The sequence below is a fragment of the Zalophus californianus genome, chromosome 9, assembly GCF_009762305.2.
Source record: "Zalophus californianus isolate mZalCal1 chromosome 9, mZalCal1.pri.v2, whole genome shotgun sequence".
Taxonomy (NCBI): Eukaryota; Metazoa; Chordata; class Mammalia; order Carnivora; family Otariidae; genus Zalophus; species Zalophus californianus.
This window is the reverse complement of record NC_045603.1, coordinates 18562658-18581488: the sequence shown is the minus strand read 5'-3', so window position 1 is coordinate 18581488 and position 18831 is coordinate 18562658. Positions and strand designations below refer to the sequence as shown.

Here is an 18831-nt window from a genome sequence, read left to right as displayed (position 1 = left end):
CTGTGTAGTCTTATTCTTAGCATTAATGGGGAGAGAAAGGGGCAATAAGCTCAGTGTTAAAAAGTGAAGTGATGTACCAAGCTATGAGAAGTACGGATAGCCCATCCCAGAGCTGACATCACAGCGCCACAGACAGTCTGTGCCATCTCTTGTAATTACCACTTGTATGGATGCTATAAAACATAAATGAGGTTACATGGCAAAAATTCTATAATCTCCACATTGCCAAGTGAAAATCAATTATTGGAATAATGGTGTGAACTTCCAGCCATCATTCCCAGGTGTAGCCTCTCCTCACATTTTACTAACTCTAAGCCTATGAAACACTCCATGATGAATTCTATGAATTTATGAAGAATGACATGGAAAGAGAACTGCCAATGCCATATCCATACTTTAGAAGATTAACAAAATAGCCCCAGTTGATGGGAAAATAGGAGGAAGATGCTTTGACCCATCCAGTTGTCCACTTCCCCAACCAGCCCAGATAACAAGGGTCTGTGGCCAAGATAAAAATAAAAACAACAACAAAGCATAGTCATCTCTATGTATTGCGCCCAGTGATTTTTGAGGCAGGCCATTTATTTTTCCAATCCCTGCCCTAACATTCTGCTTGGATGTATGAGGGACAGAGGACAGTGGCAGATGTACAGTCTATCCCAAAAAATGTAGATCTTACATGTCAAGTGTTCAGTCGGAGAAGAGCTGCATGGTAACAGTGCTTGCTGGAGTTGTAATCCCTCTTACAATCCATGAGTACCAGAGAATCAGGCAGTAGGTGGGAGGTCTCAGCTTCTCATGGGAAAGCAGTGCTAGGTGGAGGTGGGGTTAGGGTTACAACGGAAGCTAAACCTGGGAACAGGTCTGGCCCTGTACCATCTCCTTACTTTTTAGCAGTGGGCCTAAAAAAGATTCTGACAACTTCTGAGTGGATAATGAACAGAAGCAAATGTCCACTTGTACATCATGTCTTCTAGAAAGCACCAAGGACCAGAGAGACTCCTGCTCACTCAAAGATGAAAAAATATGAATTCATATAATGCTATATAAAATGGAAATGTAGTTACAGCAAAATGAAGGAGAGAATGCATCATCCAGAAGGCTCACAAAAAACCTCCTGCAACCAATTATTTTGGGAATTTTCAAAAACTGAGCTTGGGAGCATAGATACAGACTGGTTTTCCTGGCCAGCAAGAGGCAGAGTCCAGCAACCAGACCATCTTTTAAGAACAGGAATGTGCGATCGGAAGCCACTGAAAGACCTTGAGTAAGAGAGAGATGATGTGAAGGGTTTTGGAAGATCGTATGGACAGCTACACAGAAGCTGACTTTCAGGACTGGCTAGAAGACTTGTGCATTTTTTCCAGTTTTATGATGAAAGATGAGATGGTAGAACCAGTTGTAAAGCTGCTTGGATGGTCTGGGGCTCAGGATAGAGAATGAACAGGAAGGGAGGCACCCTTGCTCTGGACAGTAGAAGAGATTTTTGGAGAGAGGAGCTTAGAATTTGGAAGGAAAATAAAAGTGGCTGATGGAGAAAGATGAAATGATTTTTGAGTCAGGAACAAAAAAAGAACAGATCTTGGCATCCTTAATGGAAAGAAGATATAGCCTTACTGAACAGGAACAGAAAGCAGCAAAAGAACAGGATGAGATGAAAATAGGATAGACCAGCAAAGATCAGTAAGCAGAGACAAGACAGAGCAGGGTGAGATGAGGAACAATCCCAAGTAAATTAAATGTCTGATAGCAAAATCAAGATCTTCTTTGGATGACTAAATGGAATAACCAACATTACAAAAGAAAAAAAAAATCAAGAGAAAGGAAAATGCAGCAGACACTGTTGGTGCAGTAGAAACTGAGTTCTCTACAAACAGAAGTCACCTTTCATTCAGGTATCCACACCTCCGAGAAGTAGTCCTCTCTCCAGCTCAGGGGACAATCCCTATTAATGGTAATCTCATTTCATCCACCGTGATTGGTCAAGGGGAGGACATGTGACTTAGTTCAACATAATGAGACCTGCAGGCAAGTCTGCTGAGGGCTTCCATGAAGAGTTTGCTCATGAAGATGTCCACACACAGGAAGACTGCCTTACTAGCATGGGGGGAGTTAATTCAAGAGCGGGGAGCCCCACACTGGGCTTTGCAGTCTTCTGCTGGTTGGATTTAAAAGAATACTGATGCGCAGCACAAACAAGAAGCTCACCCTTTCTGCAATAAAAAAGAACAAACCAAGTAAATGTGCTCCTTTAACATTTTACTTGAAAATGTCCCTAATAAACTGAAAAATTAATCAAGAGTAAGAATTAAAAATGAAAGAGTTAACAGAAGGCTGGGGGTGAACATAGAAAAAGAAATGTAAGCACATAGATTGGTTTTATTTTATTTTTTTAAAGATTTTATTTATTTATTTATTTGTCAGAGAGAGAGAGAGAGAAAGCACAAGCAGAGGGAGTGGCAGGCAGAGCAGGCAGAGGGAGAAGTAGGCTCCCTGCAGAGCAAGGAGCCCAGTGCAGGACTCCATCCCAGGACCTTGAGATCATGACCTGAGCCAAAGGCAGATGCCCAATCGACTGAGCCACCCAAGCATCCCACATAGATTGGTTTTAAAGGATTGTGGTAAATAATATGATTCAGATACAAGAGGAGCTAGATAATTCAAATAAAGTCAATGTATTCATAATTAATTAAATGAAAGATTTACTAAAAATAGTATTCCAAGTTCTATAACTGAAGACCTTGAAGTTAAGGGGCACTGGGAGTTAGCATAGTTTGCTAAATTCCTTGTTTATGAAGGAAAAGTCAAAATATACCTTTTGTATAAATTTTCCATCATAGAAATACAGATGGGAGAATATTTTGTAAAATATTAAAGGTAGCTACTAAAACAGGACCCTATTATTATCTGCATGTTATGGTGGGAGGAAAAGGTACAGAGAAATTAAAATATTCCCTCAGAAGAAAAGATAAATATGTCGTTCCTCTCAAGATAGGTGAGACTCCTCTCTGCATATTGTCCCTTTGACTAACTTATTTTCTGTGAAACCTTTTCAACTGTGTCAAATAATTCTTGCTGTGTCCTACTGATACAACCAGTTATCACTTTTTCCCTGCCCCTAAAACAATAAATCTTTACTTTTTAAAATGTATACCAGTGATTTAAGGGTAACGGAATATACCAATTTTATCTTCAGTTTTCAGAAGTTTAATTTGGATGTGCCTTAATGTGGATTTTTTTTAATCTATTTGGGATTCTCTCGGCCTCTTAAATGTGTGGGTTTGTTTTTCACCAAATTTAGGATGTTTTCAACCTTTATTCCTCCAAATACTTCTTCAGTCTCACTCTTTCTCCTCACCTTCTGGGCCTCCAACAATAAAATGCTAGCACTGATGAACCATGAGAGACTATGGACTCTGAAAAACAAACTGAGGGTTCTAGAGGGGAGGGGGGTGGGAGGATGGGTTAGCCTGGTGATGGGTATTGGAGAGGGCATGTTCTGCATGGAACACTGGGTGTTATATGCAAACAATGAATCATGGAACACTACATCAAAAGCTAATGATGTAATGTATGGTGATTAACATAACATAATAAAAAAAAGAAAACAAAACAAAACAAAATATGCTAGCACTTTGGTCATTGTCCCACATGTCCACTAGAATCTTCTTTTCTTTCTTTTGTTCAGGTTGGGTAAATTATATTGATCTTTCGGAAGACTTTGATATTTTAAAAAATAGAGATGTGAGGAACTCTTACTAAAAATATATTTCCAAGGCGTTTCCTTAAAAATTAGTAGCATATTTTTCTTCCCAGAGCTCTTCATGTAACTAGGTCCTTCTTATTTTTCAGATGCAGATTTAACTGTCACTTTTGCAGGAAATTGCTCCAAGTTTACTTCTACTATGGTTTTTTTTACACAATCTGTAATTATGTTGTTTATATATTTTAGTGACTTATTTTCTGCATCCTCTCCTAGAAAGCCAGTTCTAAATGCCAAGAACCATGTCTTCTTTGGTACTAGTTTGCACAGAGTAGGCACTCAGCAAATATTATTTTGAATCAAAAGTGAAGAGATGAAACAGCTACATCATATCTGTGCAAAGAGAAACAACTGGCATGGGCCGTGTATTCTAGCAATGGGGCTCAAGTTGGACCAAGAAAAAGATGGCACATGTGTCCACAACCTGGAGATTTTTAAGATGGGTAACCCCTAAGTAAGGGAGCCCACCTGTGGCCCCTTCTTGCCTAGATGTGCCTAGAGGTCTCAATAAAATAAATTTAATCGGTGTCTAAAGATTTTTGAAGATCAATTTGCATCTTAATTTCAGTCTATTTCGGAAATACTAAAGAAAGTCTAGATACATAGGCACAACAAATTCCTTGAAAGCCTCTTTCCCACATTCTTCCTCTTTTTCTCCCTCTCCCCCGCCCATTCTGCCCCTTCCTTGCCCTTTTTCTCCCCTCATTCTCTCTCCTGTATAAATAGCAGCTGTCCCCATATCCCCCCCACCATGCTTCCCCACTCCTAGACCCCCCAAAACCCCCCCTTCACACCAGCTGGCACCACAGGCTCCCTGCCCTTTCCTCTTGGCCCCCCTCCACACTATCATTTTTCTTCTTCTCTTGTCCTTGCTATTTTCCTGCTTCTTCACTTACCATTACCCTGGTCTGGTATTAAAAGCCAAGGAGCTAACTGGTGAAGGCAGAATTCTTCTTTGCTGATAAATTTGAAGGAAAGACCAAGTGGACTGAGGAAAAAGAAAGAATTCTCCCTCTGGGGGGAGGATGAGGGAAGAGGGGGCTGTATAGGAGATAGACTCTGAGGAGTAAAACCAAGTCCTGGCATCACATCATAATGGCACTCTGAACAATAAGCACAAGGTGCCAAAGTGCCTGTATATGTCCATCCATTTCAAGACATTGCTTTTTCTCAAATTACTAGCCGTTCTCTATTCTCCATCCATTTTCCCTCTGTTGTTTTCCCTATTAGGTTTCATCAGGGTTTTCCACCTAATGAATAATAACTATTTCCTATTTCAGTGGAAATAGGAAGTAGGAAACTGTCTGCTATGTTATCATTTTGAAAAAGGCAAAATTCATGAAGAAATATTCAAACACAGCCTAGGAATCTATCTACTGGATGAAGGCACCATTAACCAAGGCTGAAAGGAAACAGCTTTAGTCAAGGAGATACCATGGTTAGGATCACAACTTGGGAGAATACTGGATCTGCCTTGTCTCAGCTCTACCACTTAGCAGTGGCATGGACTCGAGTCAAAGACTGGACATCTCTGGTCCCAGTTACTGTTTCAGAAAATAGAAATAATACCATACATCTCCTAAGGTCTCTGTGAGGATTAAATGAATACATCAGGTGAAGTGATAATGTCTGGCACCATAGTCACATTCATTGAGTTTTAGCTGTTGTTGAATTAGATATAGGCTGACTTATCTTATCCCAAAAGACAGGGAGGCTTGAGCTCATGAAAGCTAAACAGGTTAAATAGAGTTGAGACCAACATACACATCCCTAAGCAAGCCCTTATCTAATATCCTCCACCAAGTACTAAATGCCTTTAATGTAGTCTTTGCTCTTGTTTACAGGTCCAGAACCACAGTGTGTTCCTTTTCACTCACAGCAAACTATGCAAAGTGTAGGGTCCAAAAGACACCGTGAGTTCTCCCCAAGACACAGAGGTTGCCATACAGGCTCAAACAAGAGTTCTGCACACTGAGAAATTCAGAGAGCCTACCTTCCAGGCGGGTTGAACCAATGGACCAATGGCCAGGATACTAACAGAATATGCCTTTTGTTCCCTCAGAGTTCCATAGAATTTAAAAAAGCAAGGGGGTAGGGGGAGGGCAAGTACAAAGGCTAGGAGGCACAGGTGAGCAGAGGCAACTGTGTTTTATTAATCTATGTGATTAATCCAGCATGCTAAGGAAGACTCTTTACAGAATCAAAACTTGCCTGGTTTTGATCCACACAGATTAGAAAACATTGTTGCATTCACTTGCCAGTGCCTCTTCTGCTTTGTGCTTGAGTTGTATTCTTCACAGTCCAGTAGGAACAAAAGAGAAAGAGCATTTATATGAGGACCAGCAGCACAGGCACTTTGACAAATGTCCTTCTCCCCCACCCTTTCTGCAAGACGCCTCCTGAATTTCCCAAGAACTAAGCCCTGGGTTTATATTTGCACCGTTTCCCCTCAAAAGCCAAACAACTGGAAATTGCTCCAAATGCAGATTTCTGTCAACCCATGGAAAGTGGTTTTCACCAGTGGATGGGTGGATGGCAAATCCCACTCCAAGTTCTTTGCAAGAAAGTGATGAGAAAGGTACAGAGTATTTAAGGTTCCAGTGAGAGCCAGCATTTCTTCATCAGGGTAAGTGGCCAAAAAGAGTCCTGTCAGAATCTGAGAGTTTTCTCACAAGTTTTAGTAGGAGAGGAATGAGAGCCTTTGGAGCCTTTGGATATGGCAAAGAAAGAGCAAGGGAGTTTCAGGGAAACAGAGAGGAAGCTGTCCCTGCAAGACCCAATTAGTTTCATTCACCTGTGGTCAGCTATAATGTGATTCTACAAACTGGCAGGAGATATGTCTGGACAAACTAAGATATTTTGAAGCCATTTCCTCTCTTCGTATTCTACCTGGGAAGAGCAGAAATGAGTCTTCTCCAGGAAGCCTCTGTGGTCTGTAACACAGGAGTCTCCAATCTTGGTGAGATTTTTCCAGACAATGCATTGTGTTGAGGCTGATATTAGCACCAACAGAAGAGTGGTGTGGGGTAGTAATCACAGAAACCTTCCCAGCACACCTAGCTTGACTCTCAGTTCTGAAAAGAGAATTGTGGCTTCCAAGTGAAATTGGGTGAGTGGTTCCTCTGTCTCATCCCCCATCTTTCCATAGTTCCCTTACTCTACTGCCAAGACTGAGGCCAGCAGCAGACCTCCCAGGTAACATGTTGAGATCACCTGGTGACTATCAACCAATAGACCTCATTAAAAAACAAAGTTTATGAGACTTCTCTATTAGAAATAATTTTACACTCTCCCTTTTCTCAGGGCTCTCCCCCAATACCCAGCACAGTGGTTGCCAAGGCGTTAGCACTTAATAAATATTTGTTGGATTGTATTATAGATCTTATTACCAGTCAGCTACCTTGTCCTTTGGTAAATTCCTAATCTTCCCAATAAATTATATAGGTATTCCCAACACCTAGCCGAGCACCCAGAACATGGTAGGTTTTTAGTAAGTGGTGGATGAATCTGTGGTTTGTGGCTTAATCTGCTTATGTATTCTCTTGTCTTATGGGTCTCAGGACAGCATGATTTGTGTTTGTGGGTGTACATAGATGTGCATGCACTCTTGTCTGCATTTATACCCATATTGGTGTATGTGTCTGGCTCTGAAAGGAGCAGCACCAAGGAAAACAAGAAGTGGGAAGCCATAAACTTTGGCGGGTCTTCAACCCTCCCATCTAAAAAAAAAAAAAAAAATCATTTCTACCACATTCTGCAGAATAACCATCTGGATTCCCACTGGTTGACTGAAAAATATTTCAAAATGGAGAACAGATCATCTAGTCTCCTCCTCCTCTTGGTTTATAGCAGAGGAAACTGATCCAGAGAGGTTAGGTGGCTTGCACCAAGTCACACAGTCAACAAGGGAGCCAGGCCTGGATCACCAGTGGTCTCACTTCCTCCTTATGCCTCTAGTCTCAACAGCCTACTTTGAGCTCTAAGACTCTGCAAAAACTTTTCCTGCCAATGTTCCCAAGATATCCTAGTTATTAAATCAAATGAGCATTCTTAGTGCATTTATTTATCTTTCCTTTCCCTTCTTTTGAAACCCATCACCTCCTTTGAATGTCATAATAGTAATGTTAATGATTACTGGGCATGTAGTATATACCAAGCACTGTCCCCAAAACTCAAACATGTTGTGATATTTATCCCTCACAATAAACCTTAGGAGTTAAATATATTGGTATCCCCTCCATTTTAACTTAGGAAAGCTAAAGTAAAGAGAGATTAAGAAACTTGCCCAAGGTTACACAGCTAGGCATTGGTTAATTTGGAATGCAAACTCAAAAATCTAAGCACAGACTGGGCACTCCTAGCTGCAGTGCCTCATATTGGTTCCTGCTTCTTCCTCACCTTTCTAGACCACATGCCTTCTCAGTCCCCCTCCTGGGCATGCTCCTTAAATACTATTTCTTTGAGTTCCGATCCCAGATTTTCTCCCTTCTTAATCAGGTCATCTACTCCCAAGACTTCCTTACAGCCTCCTCAGGACTTCATAATGTTTCCTCCAGTTCAGAGCTTTATTCTAAGTCACAAAAAAATAAAAACATCTATAAATATGCCCATTTGAATGTCTGTGTCTGTTCATGTCCATTAGACAACTGTCACGTTTGCTCACTTATGCTCAGCTGATAAGAAAATGGGTTTAGCTTCCTTTTTCTCTTCTTTTCATGCCACTTGGATTTGATTCATTTAAAGCAAAACCAGCACTCTAATTCCTTCTCATTATTTAAGTAAATATGTACTCATTGCTTTTATTTTTTTATTATGTTCAGTTAGCCAGTATATAGTACATCATAAGTTTTTGTTGTAGTGTTCAACGATTCATTAGTTGCATGTAACACCCGGTGCTCATCCCAACACATGCCCTCCTTAATACCCATCACCCAGTTACCCCATCCCCACACCCCTCTCCCTTCTGTAACCCTCAGTTTGTTTCCCAGAGTCCAGAGTCTCTCATGGTTTGTCTCCCTCTCTGATTTCTTCCTATTCAGTTTTCCCTCCCTTCCCCTGTGTTCCTCTGCATTTTTTAGCCAAAGGGTAGGTTACAAGGAATGCTCCACCTATCTGCTGAAGGGAAGGTCCCAGTTTCTCAGGCCAATCAGGACTCCAAAAGGTCCTTCTCTGGCCATTGCCATCATCCTGGGCCTGGACCTGACCTCATGATCATAGACAGGAGAGGAAAATCAAAGGCTGAAGGTCCACTCATAATGTTAGCTGGGATGACAACCTCAAGTTTCTCATCATCCCCTAGATAGCCTGAAATCATTCATGGAATGATGGAAGAGTTTCTTGCAGTGAGAGAGGCAAGCCTCAACATACAAACACTTTCCAATTTTCTATTTATGCCATATTTTCTGAGGTCCCATTGGCCAAAACAAATCACGTGGCCAAGTACAGATTCAAGGAGTAGAGAAATGAACTCTACCTCTTGATAGGAGGATTGAAAAAAACACATTTCAAAGAGGCATACATTTGGGGGTGCAATGAATTATTGTGGCCATTTTTGTAATTTTGTGGATTTTCCTTAGTCAAGTCACAAGAATAGAAACTTGAAAAATCCCAGGAATGTGAGATTACTGGAGTTCTTCCAGAAGCAATGGGTTGAGAGGCAGCATCTGGGAGAAGCTATTTCAAGGGTAAAAGTGACTGCTCTAGACTGATCAAGATGGCAATCTCCAAAATCTCCCAAACTTTGTGACTGGGTATGACAGAAATAAGGTCTTAATCTACTCCTTACTTTTCTCCCTAAAATAGGTCCTCACTCAGTAATTCTTCAACCCAGTAAGTGACAGTATCATCATCCAGTTGGTTCAAGCCAAAGAAATGAGAATCATTCTGGATTCCTACCTGTCCCTTATCCCCATATCCTAACCAGGATTATTCGTTTTATCCATCTACAATTTATTTCTAACTTCCATCCACCTATTCCCATCCTCACTGCCATTACAGCCATCTGGTTCCCCTTCATCTTTCACTTGGACTTTTACTGTAGTCTCCTAATTGGTCTCCCTGCTTCCTCACTTGTCCCCTTTATAATTAATTATCCAAACAATCACAATGGGATCATTTTAAAAAGTAAATCAGAAGATGGTACAGCTCCACTTAAAATCTTCCACGGCCTCCTATTGCATTTAGAATAAAATCCAAAGCTCCTCACTGTGACCTAAAATGCTCTTTACCATATGGACTCTGCTTGCCTCTTAATCTCAATTTATACAGCTCTCTTTTTATTAACTATTCTAGCCACACTAGTCTCTTTTTTTTTTTCCTTTCTGAACACAGAAAAACACAAATCTTGGGCTGAATGTCAATTCTTCAGAGACAGCTTTCCTAACCTCCATATCTTAAATAGCCCCTAGCCCTCTGCCATCTCAGTTATTCTCATTCATTAATCCATTTTTCTTGTTTTTTTTTTCTTTTTTTAAATTTGGGTATACAAGCTTTTTTAAATGTGAGTTTTATTGAGACATGATTTATATAAAATAAACTTCACTCTTTTTAGTGTCCAGCTATGAGTTTCATCAAACACAAACAGATTTGTAGCCATTATCACAATCAAGCATACGACATTCTAGAAAAGGTAAAGCTATAGGAGCATTGTCAGGGACTGGAGTAAAGGAGAAGCTGACTATGAAGGGGCATGAAGCAACTCACCCCTCTTGTTTATTTGTTTGTTTACTTATTAATTGTTGCCTTCCTCAAAAGGCACATCCCAAGAGAATAGGAACCTTGTATGTCTTGTTCACTCCTGTGTCTCTAGAAACTAGCATGGTGCCATTCACTAAATAGGTGCTCCATCTTCCTTTGTCGAATGACTTAGTGAATATATAACCCTCCCGAACTTGACCCTCTCCCTCAATCCTCATCTGTAATCCATGATCATGTCCTATAGATATTACCTCTTAAATATCTCTCTTAGTTACCTCCTTTCCTCTAACCCCACTGCCATGTTCCTGCTTTCATTATTTTTCACTTAGATGATTGTAATAACTTCAAAAGTGGTTTTCCTGGCAGCAATCCTGCTCCCTCAATCACTGTCTATGGCAACTGCTGGGTATAATAGAATTACATCACTCCCTTGCTTAAAAATAAATAAGTAAATAAATAATGGTTCCCTGTTGCCGAGCAACCAAACCAAACTAGCTTGAATCGCCTCTGCTCCCAGGCACCTAACCCTAACTGCCCTCCTTGCTATTTACAGGGCTCTGCTCCTGTCTAGATATGGCTCCTAGAGCTAAGATATTGCTGCTCATCTGTCCTGCCTACAGCCAAGTGAGCCCCTCATCTCTGAAAGAGTCCCTACTGTCTTCATATCCCCATTCTTTGTTCCTCCTCAATTCCAGCATGCCTATAGACTTCAGGTCCCAAACTTAAGACAAATATCAACATGGCAAGGAATTTAGAGCTATCAGAGCAAGCCATGTAATTGTTAACCATGACATTTCTCAACCATCAAATCCTACTATTCTGACTCTTAAAGCCACACATTTTTCAGATACTGATAGTGGCAATTATTTTCCTTTCTTCCATTGTATTTCAAAAAGAATTAAGGGGTTGGCATTGAATTACATTAGCTGGCTGGAACAAAGCCTAAATTACTCTTTCTCTAAAACTAACAAAAGTGGACTGGGTCAAAATTTTCAATAATTTTTAGTACATGCCATCAAGGCTCTGAAATACGAAATCTTAATTATTTCACTGAGGTTTTTGGCAGGGGAGAGGAAATCACTAGTGTCTATCAAAGGAAACTGGCTAAAGTATATTCATAAAATATGTTACTCTGAAGTTGCAAGAAAAATGAAAAAGGAAACTCTCAGTTTACCACTGTGTATAGAGCCCCAAGTTATAGTGTTCCAGTGAAGACAGCAAAGTCCAGAATGCTGCTACTAACCTACACAATTCTATTTGCTCATAGACACACTTCTATTTACTTAGAGAAAATGTGGATGGATTACCAAGAGACCAGAAAAAGCAGCTTCCTGTGGGGGAAGAGGAATGAGGCAGATTGGAACAAGGGATGGGAACAAGACTTTCCACTGTATACCTCTTTATATTTTGGGTTTTGAGCCATGTGAATGTGTTTCCACCCCCACAACACAGTTTCGTAATTTTTGTTAAAAAAAAAAAAAGAAGAGTTTAAGTGGGTATCACAGTGTGACAAGATCCCATTAAAATCTCATTACTACAGAACTTTGGACATATAAAATCAACAAAACCTTTCAAACGGTCCTGATATCTACATATATGCAACAAACTTGATGGCTATATAAATACAAGTAAATAAATAAATACATTCAAAAATAAGACAGTGTCCAAGTGAGAGTGTAGCAGTTATCTGCTTTATCAATTCTCCTAAAAACTTATTTCTCTTAGGTGGAAAATTGGACATGTAAATTCATTAATCCTTTCAGGTCAGTGAAATGGTCCAAAGTTGTCATAATAGTTTATGGTGACAGCACTGTATAGAATATAAGTAATGCAACCACTTATCATTTTGATTTGACACAAAATCATACTTTTTGCTTGTCCTGTGTCAATTTATTTGAGGAAACTATGCTTTCCATTCTCCTTCCTCCTACCCTTCTCACTCACACACACACACACACAAACACATACACATATTTTGTATAATTTAAATGCAGCTGTCAGAGTTAAATGCTGGGGTAGCAAAAGTTGACTGCTGTGCTCTATTCTCCCACACACCCTGATTGTTCCAGGAATGAATATGGGACTCAGGTTTGGCCAAGCAGAGTCAATGGATTGGAGGCGGGGACTGTTAAAGATGCAAAGCAAAAGAGGGTTTTTCTACTTTTGAAATTACAAACTCTAAGAATCATGTAAACCTGTCGTTGCCAAGACCTATTTTTACTGTCCATTAAAATAGACTCAAAATGAGAATTATATCAATATGGAGATTAAAAAAGAAGAAAAAGAAAATCATGATAATATCAGTGAACAGTGGATCCAGCCATGCTTTGAGCCAGTCCATTCCATGGATTTACCAACTTCACAAGCCAATGAAATCTTTATTGTTATTATTTTGAAGCATATTTCAAGTGTTCTTCAATAAAGTCTTTATGCTTTTACCTGTACATATTTTAGAGTTTCTTTAGAAACTCTGGTCTTTCTTGGGATTGTTTCTGAATTTACCTGGAAAATGCAGAAAACACAAACTTCTAAGTTTAAGAGATTCAGAGAAATTCTTCATGTGATCAGTGAATCTGGAGCAAGGTAAGGCAGGTATTTCATGAGGAGGGCTGGGCTATAGGGTAAAGGGAAAAATACACAAAATAAAATTAGGTCTGTGGCTCCTAAAATAATCCATGCCACCTGTCATGCTTACTTCCATAAATGAATGATATTTTAAAACTTTTTTCTTTATTTTTTTAAATTTTTTATTGTTATGTTAATCACCATACATTACATCATTAGTTCTTGATGTAGTGTTCCATGATTCATTGTTTGTGCATAACACCCAGTGCTCCATGCAGTACGTGCCCTCTATAATACCCATCACCAGGCTAACCCATCCCCCCACCTCCCTCCCCTCTAGAACCCTCAGTTTGTTTTGCAGAGTCCATCATCTCTCATGGTTCGTCTCCCCCTCCGACTTACTCCCCTTCATTCTTCTCCTCCTGCTATCTTCTTCTTTTTCTTTTTTCTTAACATATGTTGCATTATTTGTTTCAGAAGTACAGATCTGTGATTCAACAGTCTTGCACAATTCACAGTGCAATAAGATAATTCTGAAAGTAACTGCAGTCGATTCTTGTTGCCTATATATTCATGTTCTTCCCATATATTTCATTAAAGTGGCTAATTAACTTATGTATCTGTTCATTCAACAAATTTTAGTGAGTTACACTACATGCTGGATGTTGTTCTAGAAACTGGGAATATAACAGATGAAGTCTCTGTCCTTGTGAAATTGACATGCTAGTGGAGATGATGTAAAAGTAAATAAACACATCTATAATCTATCAGGTGGTGTTTTTTTATTGCTAAGAAGAAAAACAAGATGAAGTAAGGGAAATGGGGAAATGTTGAAGATAATGTACTAATTTATATATATAAATAAGAGATGCCTTCTTGGACAGGGTGACTTTAAAGCAAAGATTTGAAAGCAGAGATGGCATAGCCATGGGATGCCTTGATGAGGGTAATTCTGAGTACAGTCCATGGAGACGTGGGGCATGTGATTGGATATTATTGTTTGGATAGTATATGTTTAAGGTAGTGTTAACCAGTTGGGGCTATGAGACCAAACCACCCTTGAATGAGGAATAGGATCTTACCTGAAGGTTGAGGTTTTCATCCCACGGCCATACTCCCCCAGCCCCATCCACTCCCTGTGGAAAAGGCTTGTTGTATCTCAGGCCAGAACCTTTAAGCTGGGAGGGAGAGTCTTAGGAGGGAACAGAAGAGGAACTCTTCCTTGGCCGTGACTATAGACCAAGGAGGCAGGACAGACACACAGGGATGAAACTTAAGAGGACACACAATCTGTGAAAAGGTGGAAAAAGAGCCAGGAACCCAGTGCCCCAGGCCAGTTGCCCCAGCAACAGGGTGTGGGAGAAAAACTGAGTCAAAGTCAGACACCTGTACTTTATAAGTTTCCACTGCTGCTAGCATTTGCTTTATCTCTAGCAGTATTTGCTCCAGGTTAAGTCAAGTCTTTTAGAAAAGTATCTTAGATGAGCTGAAAGAAGTGAAAGGGAGGGGCTTGCCACAATTTAAAGGGAGGGGGTGGCTCAGAGGTGACAGTAAGAGACCTTAAGAGAACGTGAAGTGAGAGGAGACTTTGGGTGACTGAGTGAGTGCTGCTAACTACCCGAGTGCATCTCTCCTTGGACAAATCTTGGAGCTAAGGGTTCAGAGCAGGGACTGCCCAATGAGGAAGGCCCTATGTGGAAAACTCACCTCCGTTCCTCTCCACCCATGGGAGCTGGACAGCTTACCCTCTACTCCTCAGTTTCTATCTCTGCAAAATGGGGCTAATATTACCTCACAAAAACCATCATCCATGTTTTGCTAATGAGAAATTAACCTGCCAAGGCTGTGTAAGTAAGTCAGCATTGAAGACAGGTCTCAAATCTACTCTTTCCCACTCCCAAGCCCGTGTTCTTAACCCCACACCATACCTCTTCCCCGTCTTATTGGCACAACCAGCAATCCAGACATCCAAAACAGAACCTGGAAAGTCACCCTGGCCTCCTCCTACCCTCTTCACCCCCAGATCCATTCATAACTGAATCCTGTCAACCCCACCCTCTCAAAGTCCTTCAGACCCATCCCCCCACTACACTCCTGTCTTAGCTTCTCCACCCATTCCCACCATTCACCTCAGTGGAATTCCCTTTACACCTTCTCTTTCTAGAACCCAATATAATAAATATAATAACAGACATAGCACTCACCTTAACTGTTCAATGGCTTCCTATCAACTAATTCATGGCTCTCAAACTTTACTGTGCATAAAAGTCACCTGGAGAACATGTTAAAATGCAGATTTTGATTCAAAAAGTTGAGGGGGGGCAGGAATGTGCACAGTTCATAGGCATCGTACATGATTGATACATGTAATATGTAGATGCTTCTTACTCAAAGTGTATCCATGGACCATCATTGGGGAGCTTGTTAGAAATGGAGATTCTATGGCCTGGCCTTAGTCCTACTAAATCAGAATCTGAATTTTAACAGAGTTCCCAGCTGATTTGTATGCATGTCAAAGATGTAGACTACACTTTGATCTGAAGAATAAAATATCAAATATTTTCCATGGTATAGGAGGCTGTTCATGACCAGGATTCTTGCTGTGATCTAAGTTTGTAAAACTGGGGAAACTGAGGTACCAAAAAGCAACTGACTTCTCCATCATGATCATCCCAGTGCCTAGCACAGTCCCTGTTATATAAGACATGCTGCTTTATTGATATATGTTGAGTCAAAGTGCACTACATCGGTGTATATTTTAAAACACATTTTGAAGTACAGCATAACATTCATATTGTATCTTCCTCAAGTATGATTTAACTGGAGTGAAAAAGAATGGATGGGGAAAAGATGGTCAATGTCATGAGCCAGATACATTTTACTCCTTAAAACACTGAACATGTCATTGGGCAGGGGACATGGGTACTTAGTCCTGTCTGTGAAGTCCTTGCTGTTCACAGTTGATTTACTGCCTGAAGTCAAATCCATGCTCTATATATTAAAACACAACCCCCACCTTTTTTTGTTGTTTAAGAAGAGCAAACTTTCACCACAAAGATACAAGAACAGTCAATATTGATCTTCTTGACGGATGGTGCACCTCACGCCACAGGCCACTCAAGCATCTGCTCATTACCACCCAACCCTCCCTTTTGTGGGGAAATAATGCCAAGTGGCCTCCTGTGCTATCGGCTGCAGATTGCAAATATTTAAAAGAAATAAATTTCTCTGAATGAAAAGCACCTTTCTTTGTTCTCCAACCCCCTCTCCTCCCAAGTCATGTTGATTTTGGGGCTGTGCATACTGCCAGCACCTGTACTTTTCAATTGTTTGCTTGCCAACATCACTGTGGTTTTCTTGCTTGGGTTTAGGAACCATTCTAAGTACAGTAGCCAATGATGGTGTATTTTCTTTCTCTCTTGGCAATCTGTAGGGGAAGCATCAGCTTCAGGACACCTAGCAGCAATTGTAATTAGAGGAAACAGGAAGAGAAGAATAGAAATTGGAGCTTCTCTGACTGAATACTTGCCCCCATGTGATAATGAAAATGGACCACTGCTGCAGTCTAGAAAGAAAGGTTTGGATTTCCTCGCTAGCCTTATTATTTGGCAGAGAGTTCTTCAATTCGATTTTGGGAAATCCAGCATCATTCTTTAACTGAACATAAAGACCCACAACAAGAAATAAAGGTGGGATTTCAGCAAGAGGAAATTCAAATTATGATTGAGAATAGCCACCTAGAATATTACCCCAGAGGTCTGAACACAAATATGGAATAAAACTGTTATTTCTTCTACATGAAGCATTACCCACCATTTGGTGAAATAGGATCATGCTTTGTGTGATCTTGACCACTGCTCTTAATCTCTTCCCACTGAGCATTAGAGTGAAATTAACTGCAGCCAGGCATTGTGACTGGCCAGTGCAGATGACAAATGAGTGCAGGGACAAATGGTCTACATGTAAAGCTTGAGCCCATTCTCTAAACCAAAGCTGACATCTCCTCCAAAGAGAGGGTTACAGCCTCTATTACCAAGACCACGGGGGAAGATACTGTTCCTTTTTAACCCCTACGTACTTTTATTCTACTTCCAGAAGTATTTGGGCATCCATGTGGCTCCAAATCTTGATCCTTATGCTTTACACGTGTGCCTTCCCCCAAACTTCAGGGATAAAGCAAATGCCCCCATCTGAGCACAACAGCACATTACATTCTGTTGGCTACAGGGATTGAAATTCAGAACCAATGGGATATCGTGAGATTTTTGTCAAGACTTGCAGGTTCAAGGTTTGGCTGAGAGAAAGCAGAGTCTGGGGTTGCCACAACCACCTTACCAACGTGGCAAGCACAAGTTGGCTTTGAATTGCTTTTTGGCTAAAATGGCTTGAGTTGGATGAGCTGAACTCTCTTGCCTGTTCTGCCTGGTGCCCAGGGACCTGTGTTTGTGATATGAGGATTTAAAATGCAGTCTGTGGTCATGGAATAGTTTATCTCACTCTGGGTAAAACTGATCAATTCTGATAAAGATGGTACTGATACTGATAAGGATGATGCCCACTTTGCCTTAGTTGGCATCATTCTCCAATCAGCTGAGTCTAAAAATCTTAGGTACTTTCCTTATCCCCAAAATGAAAAATATGATACTTGCTACAAACCCTTAAAACTAAAAGAAAGAGGTATCTTGCTTTGTCGATACATGTAGTGAGCCACAGAGGAAGGAGAGCTAAAACTAGCCTCCTTATTTGCACTGAGTTTGGAAGATCTTCGTGGAATTGCATAACAAATGTTTTGAATTATATGAAAATCATTAAGCTACCTTCAGTTTCTTGTAAGACCTCCACAAATGACAGAAACGTCAGAGGAAACATGAAAATACCATTGTATAAATTTAAGTTTAAAATTAAATTCAGATTTACACAAAACAAATTTGTATGAAGAGTTAAATGTATTTAGAAAAATTGTCTGCAAAAATCATCGAATCTAGATGTACTAAAATTTATATTTCAAAACAATGTATCTTTAATGTATCCCAATGTTGTCAACATCTATAAAAATACTCTTAACAGCTTGAGTAACATTTGCATCAGCAGAAAGATTCTTCTGAAAATTAAAAGTTAATAAAAAATTATTTGCAAGCTTGACCACCTATTGATATTTAATAGTAAGGCATTAAAAGGCTGCCTGCAAACTCTGGATTCCCTAGAGCAAGGCTTGTTGATGATTGGGCTTCACTGTAGCATCAGGCAGTGAGCCTGCCTTTCCCATGACAGATCCCTCAATGTCAGAATGTGAAGGGCTTTTCTCTGGCTTCTCCACAGAAGAAAGCTCCAAATACCAGCCCAGGAAATATTTATCTGGCTGATCAAATTCTGGAAATAGAACAGGGAAAAGGGTCTGAAGATCCCACAAGGCTACTACCTAAAATTTCAAGAAACCCCTATTTGAAGATTCCACCCCACCTCTGAGCCCAGTGTCCCTGGGTTGAGAGCCTCTCTAACTTAATATTGCCGGAGAATAAATCCTTGTCTTGACTCTACAGGGTGAGCCAAGGAAAAAATGGAGCTTTGGAACCAGACTATCACCAGCCCCTTCTTTTAAGCCCTGTGCCTGTTTCCTGCTTTAGAAGGTATGTGAAACCTTCAAGTTTCAGGTTTCTTGGGAGTAGAATGAATTTATTCACGTCTCCTTGTAGGACCCCTGTGTAGATTTGTGTTGGGAATCATTCTATTCTGTTAGGTCAGTGATCACATTTTAGTCAATTTGACATCTTTCAAAAGAATTGTTGAAATTGCTCACTTAATGTTAT

At 40.3% G+C, this 18831-nt stretch overlaps 1 protein-coding gene across 6 annotated transcripts in view; it reads right to left on the bottom strand.

The window, feature by feature from the left end:
• The window catches only part of C9H12orf42 (chromosome 9 C12orf42 homolog), a 145733-nt gene that overhangs the window by 49234 nt on the left and 77668 nt on the right, over window positions 1–18831 (bottom strand). For 5 of the 6 annotated variants that reach the window (XM_035729273.1, XM_027594011.2, XM_035729272.1 and 2 more), the window contains one exon: window positions 12962–13073. The exons of the other annotated variant lie outside the window; for it this stretch is intronic. In XM_035729273.1, the coding sequence (XP_035585166.1) occupies window positions 12962–13073 (112 nt within the window). The remainder of the gene's footprint in view (window positions 1–12961; window positions 13074–18831) is intronic. 6 annotated transcript variants of the gene reach the window in all.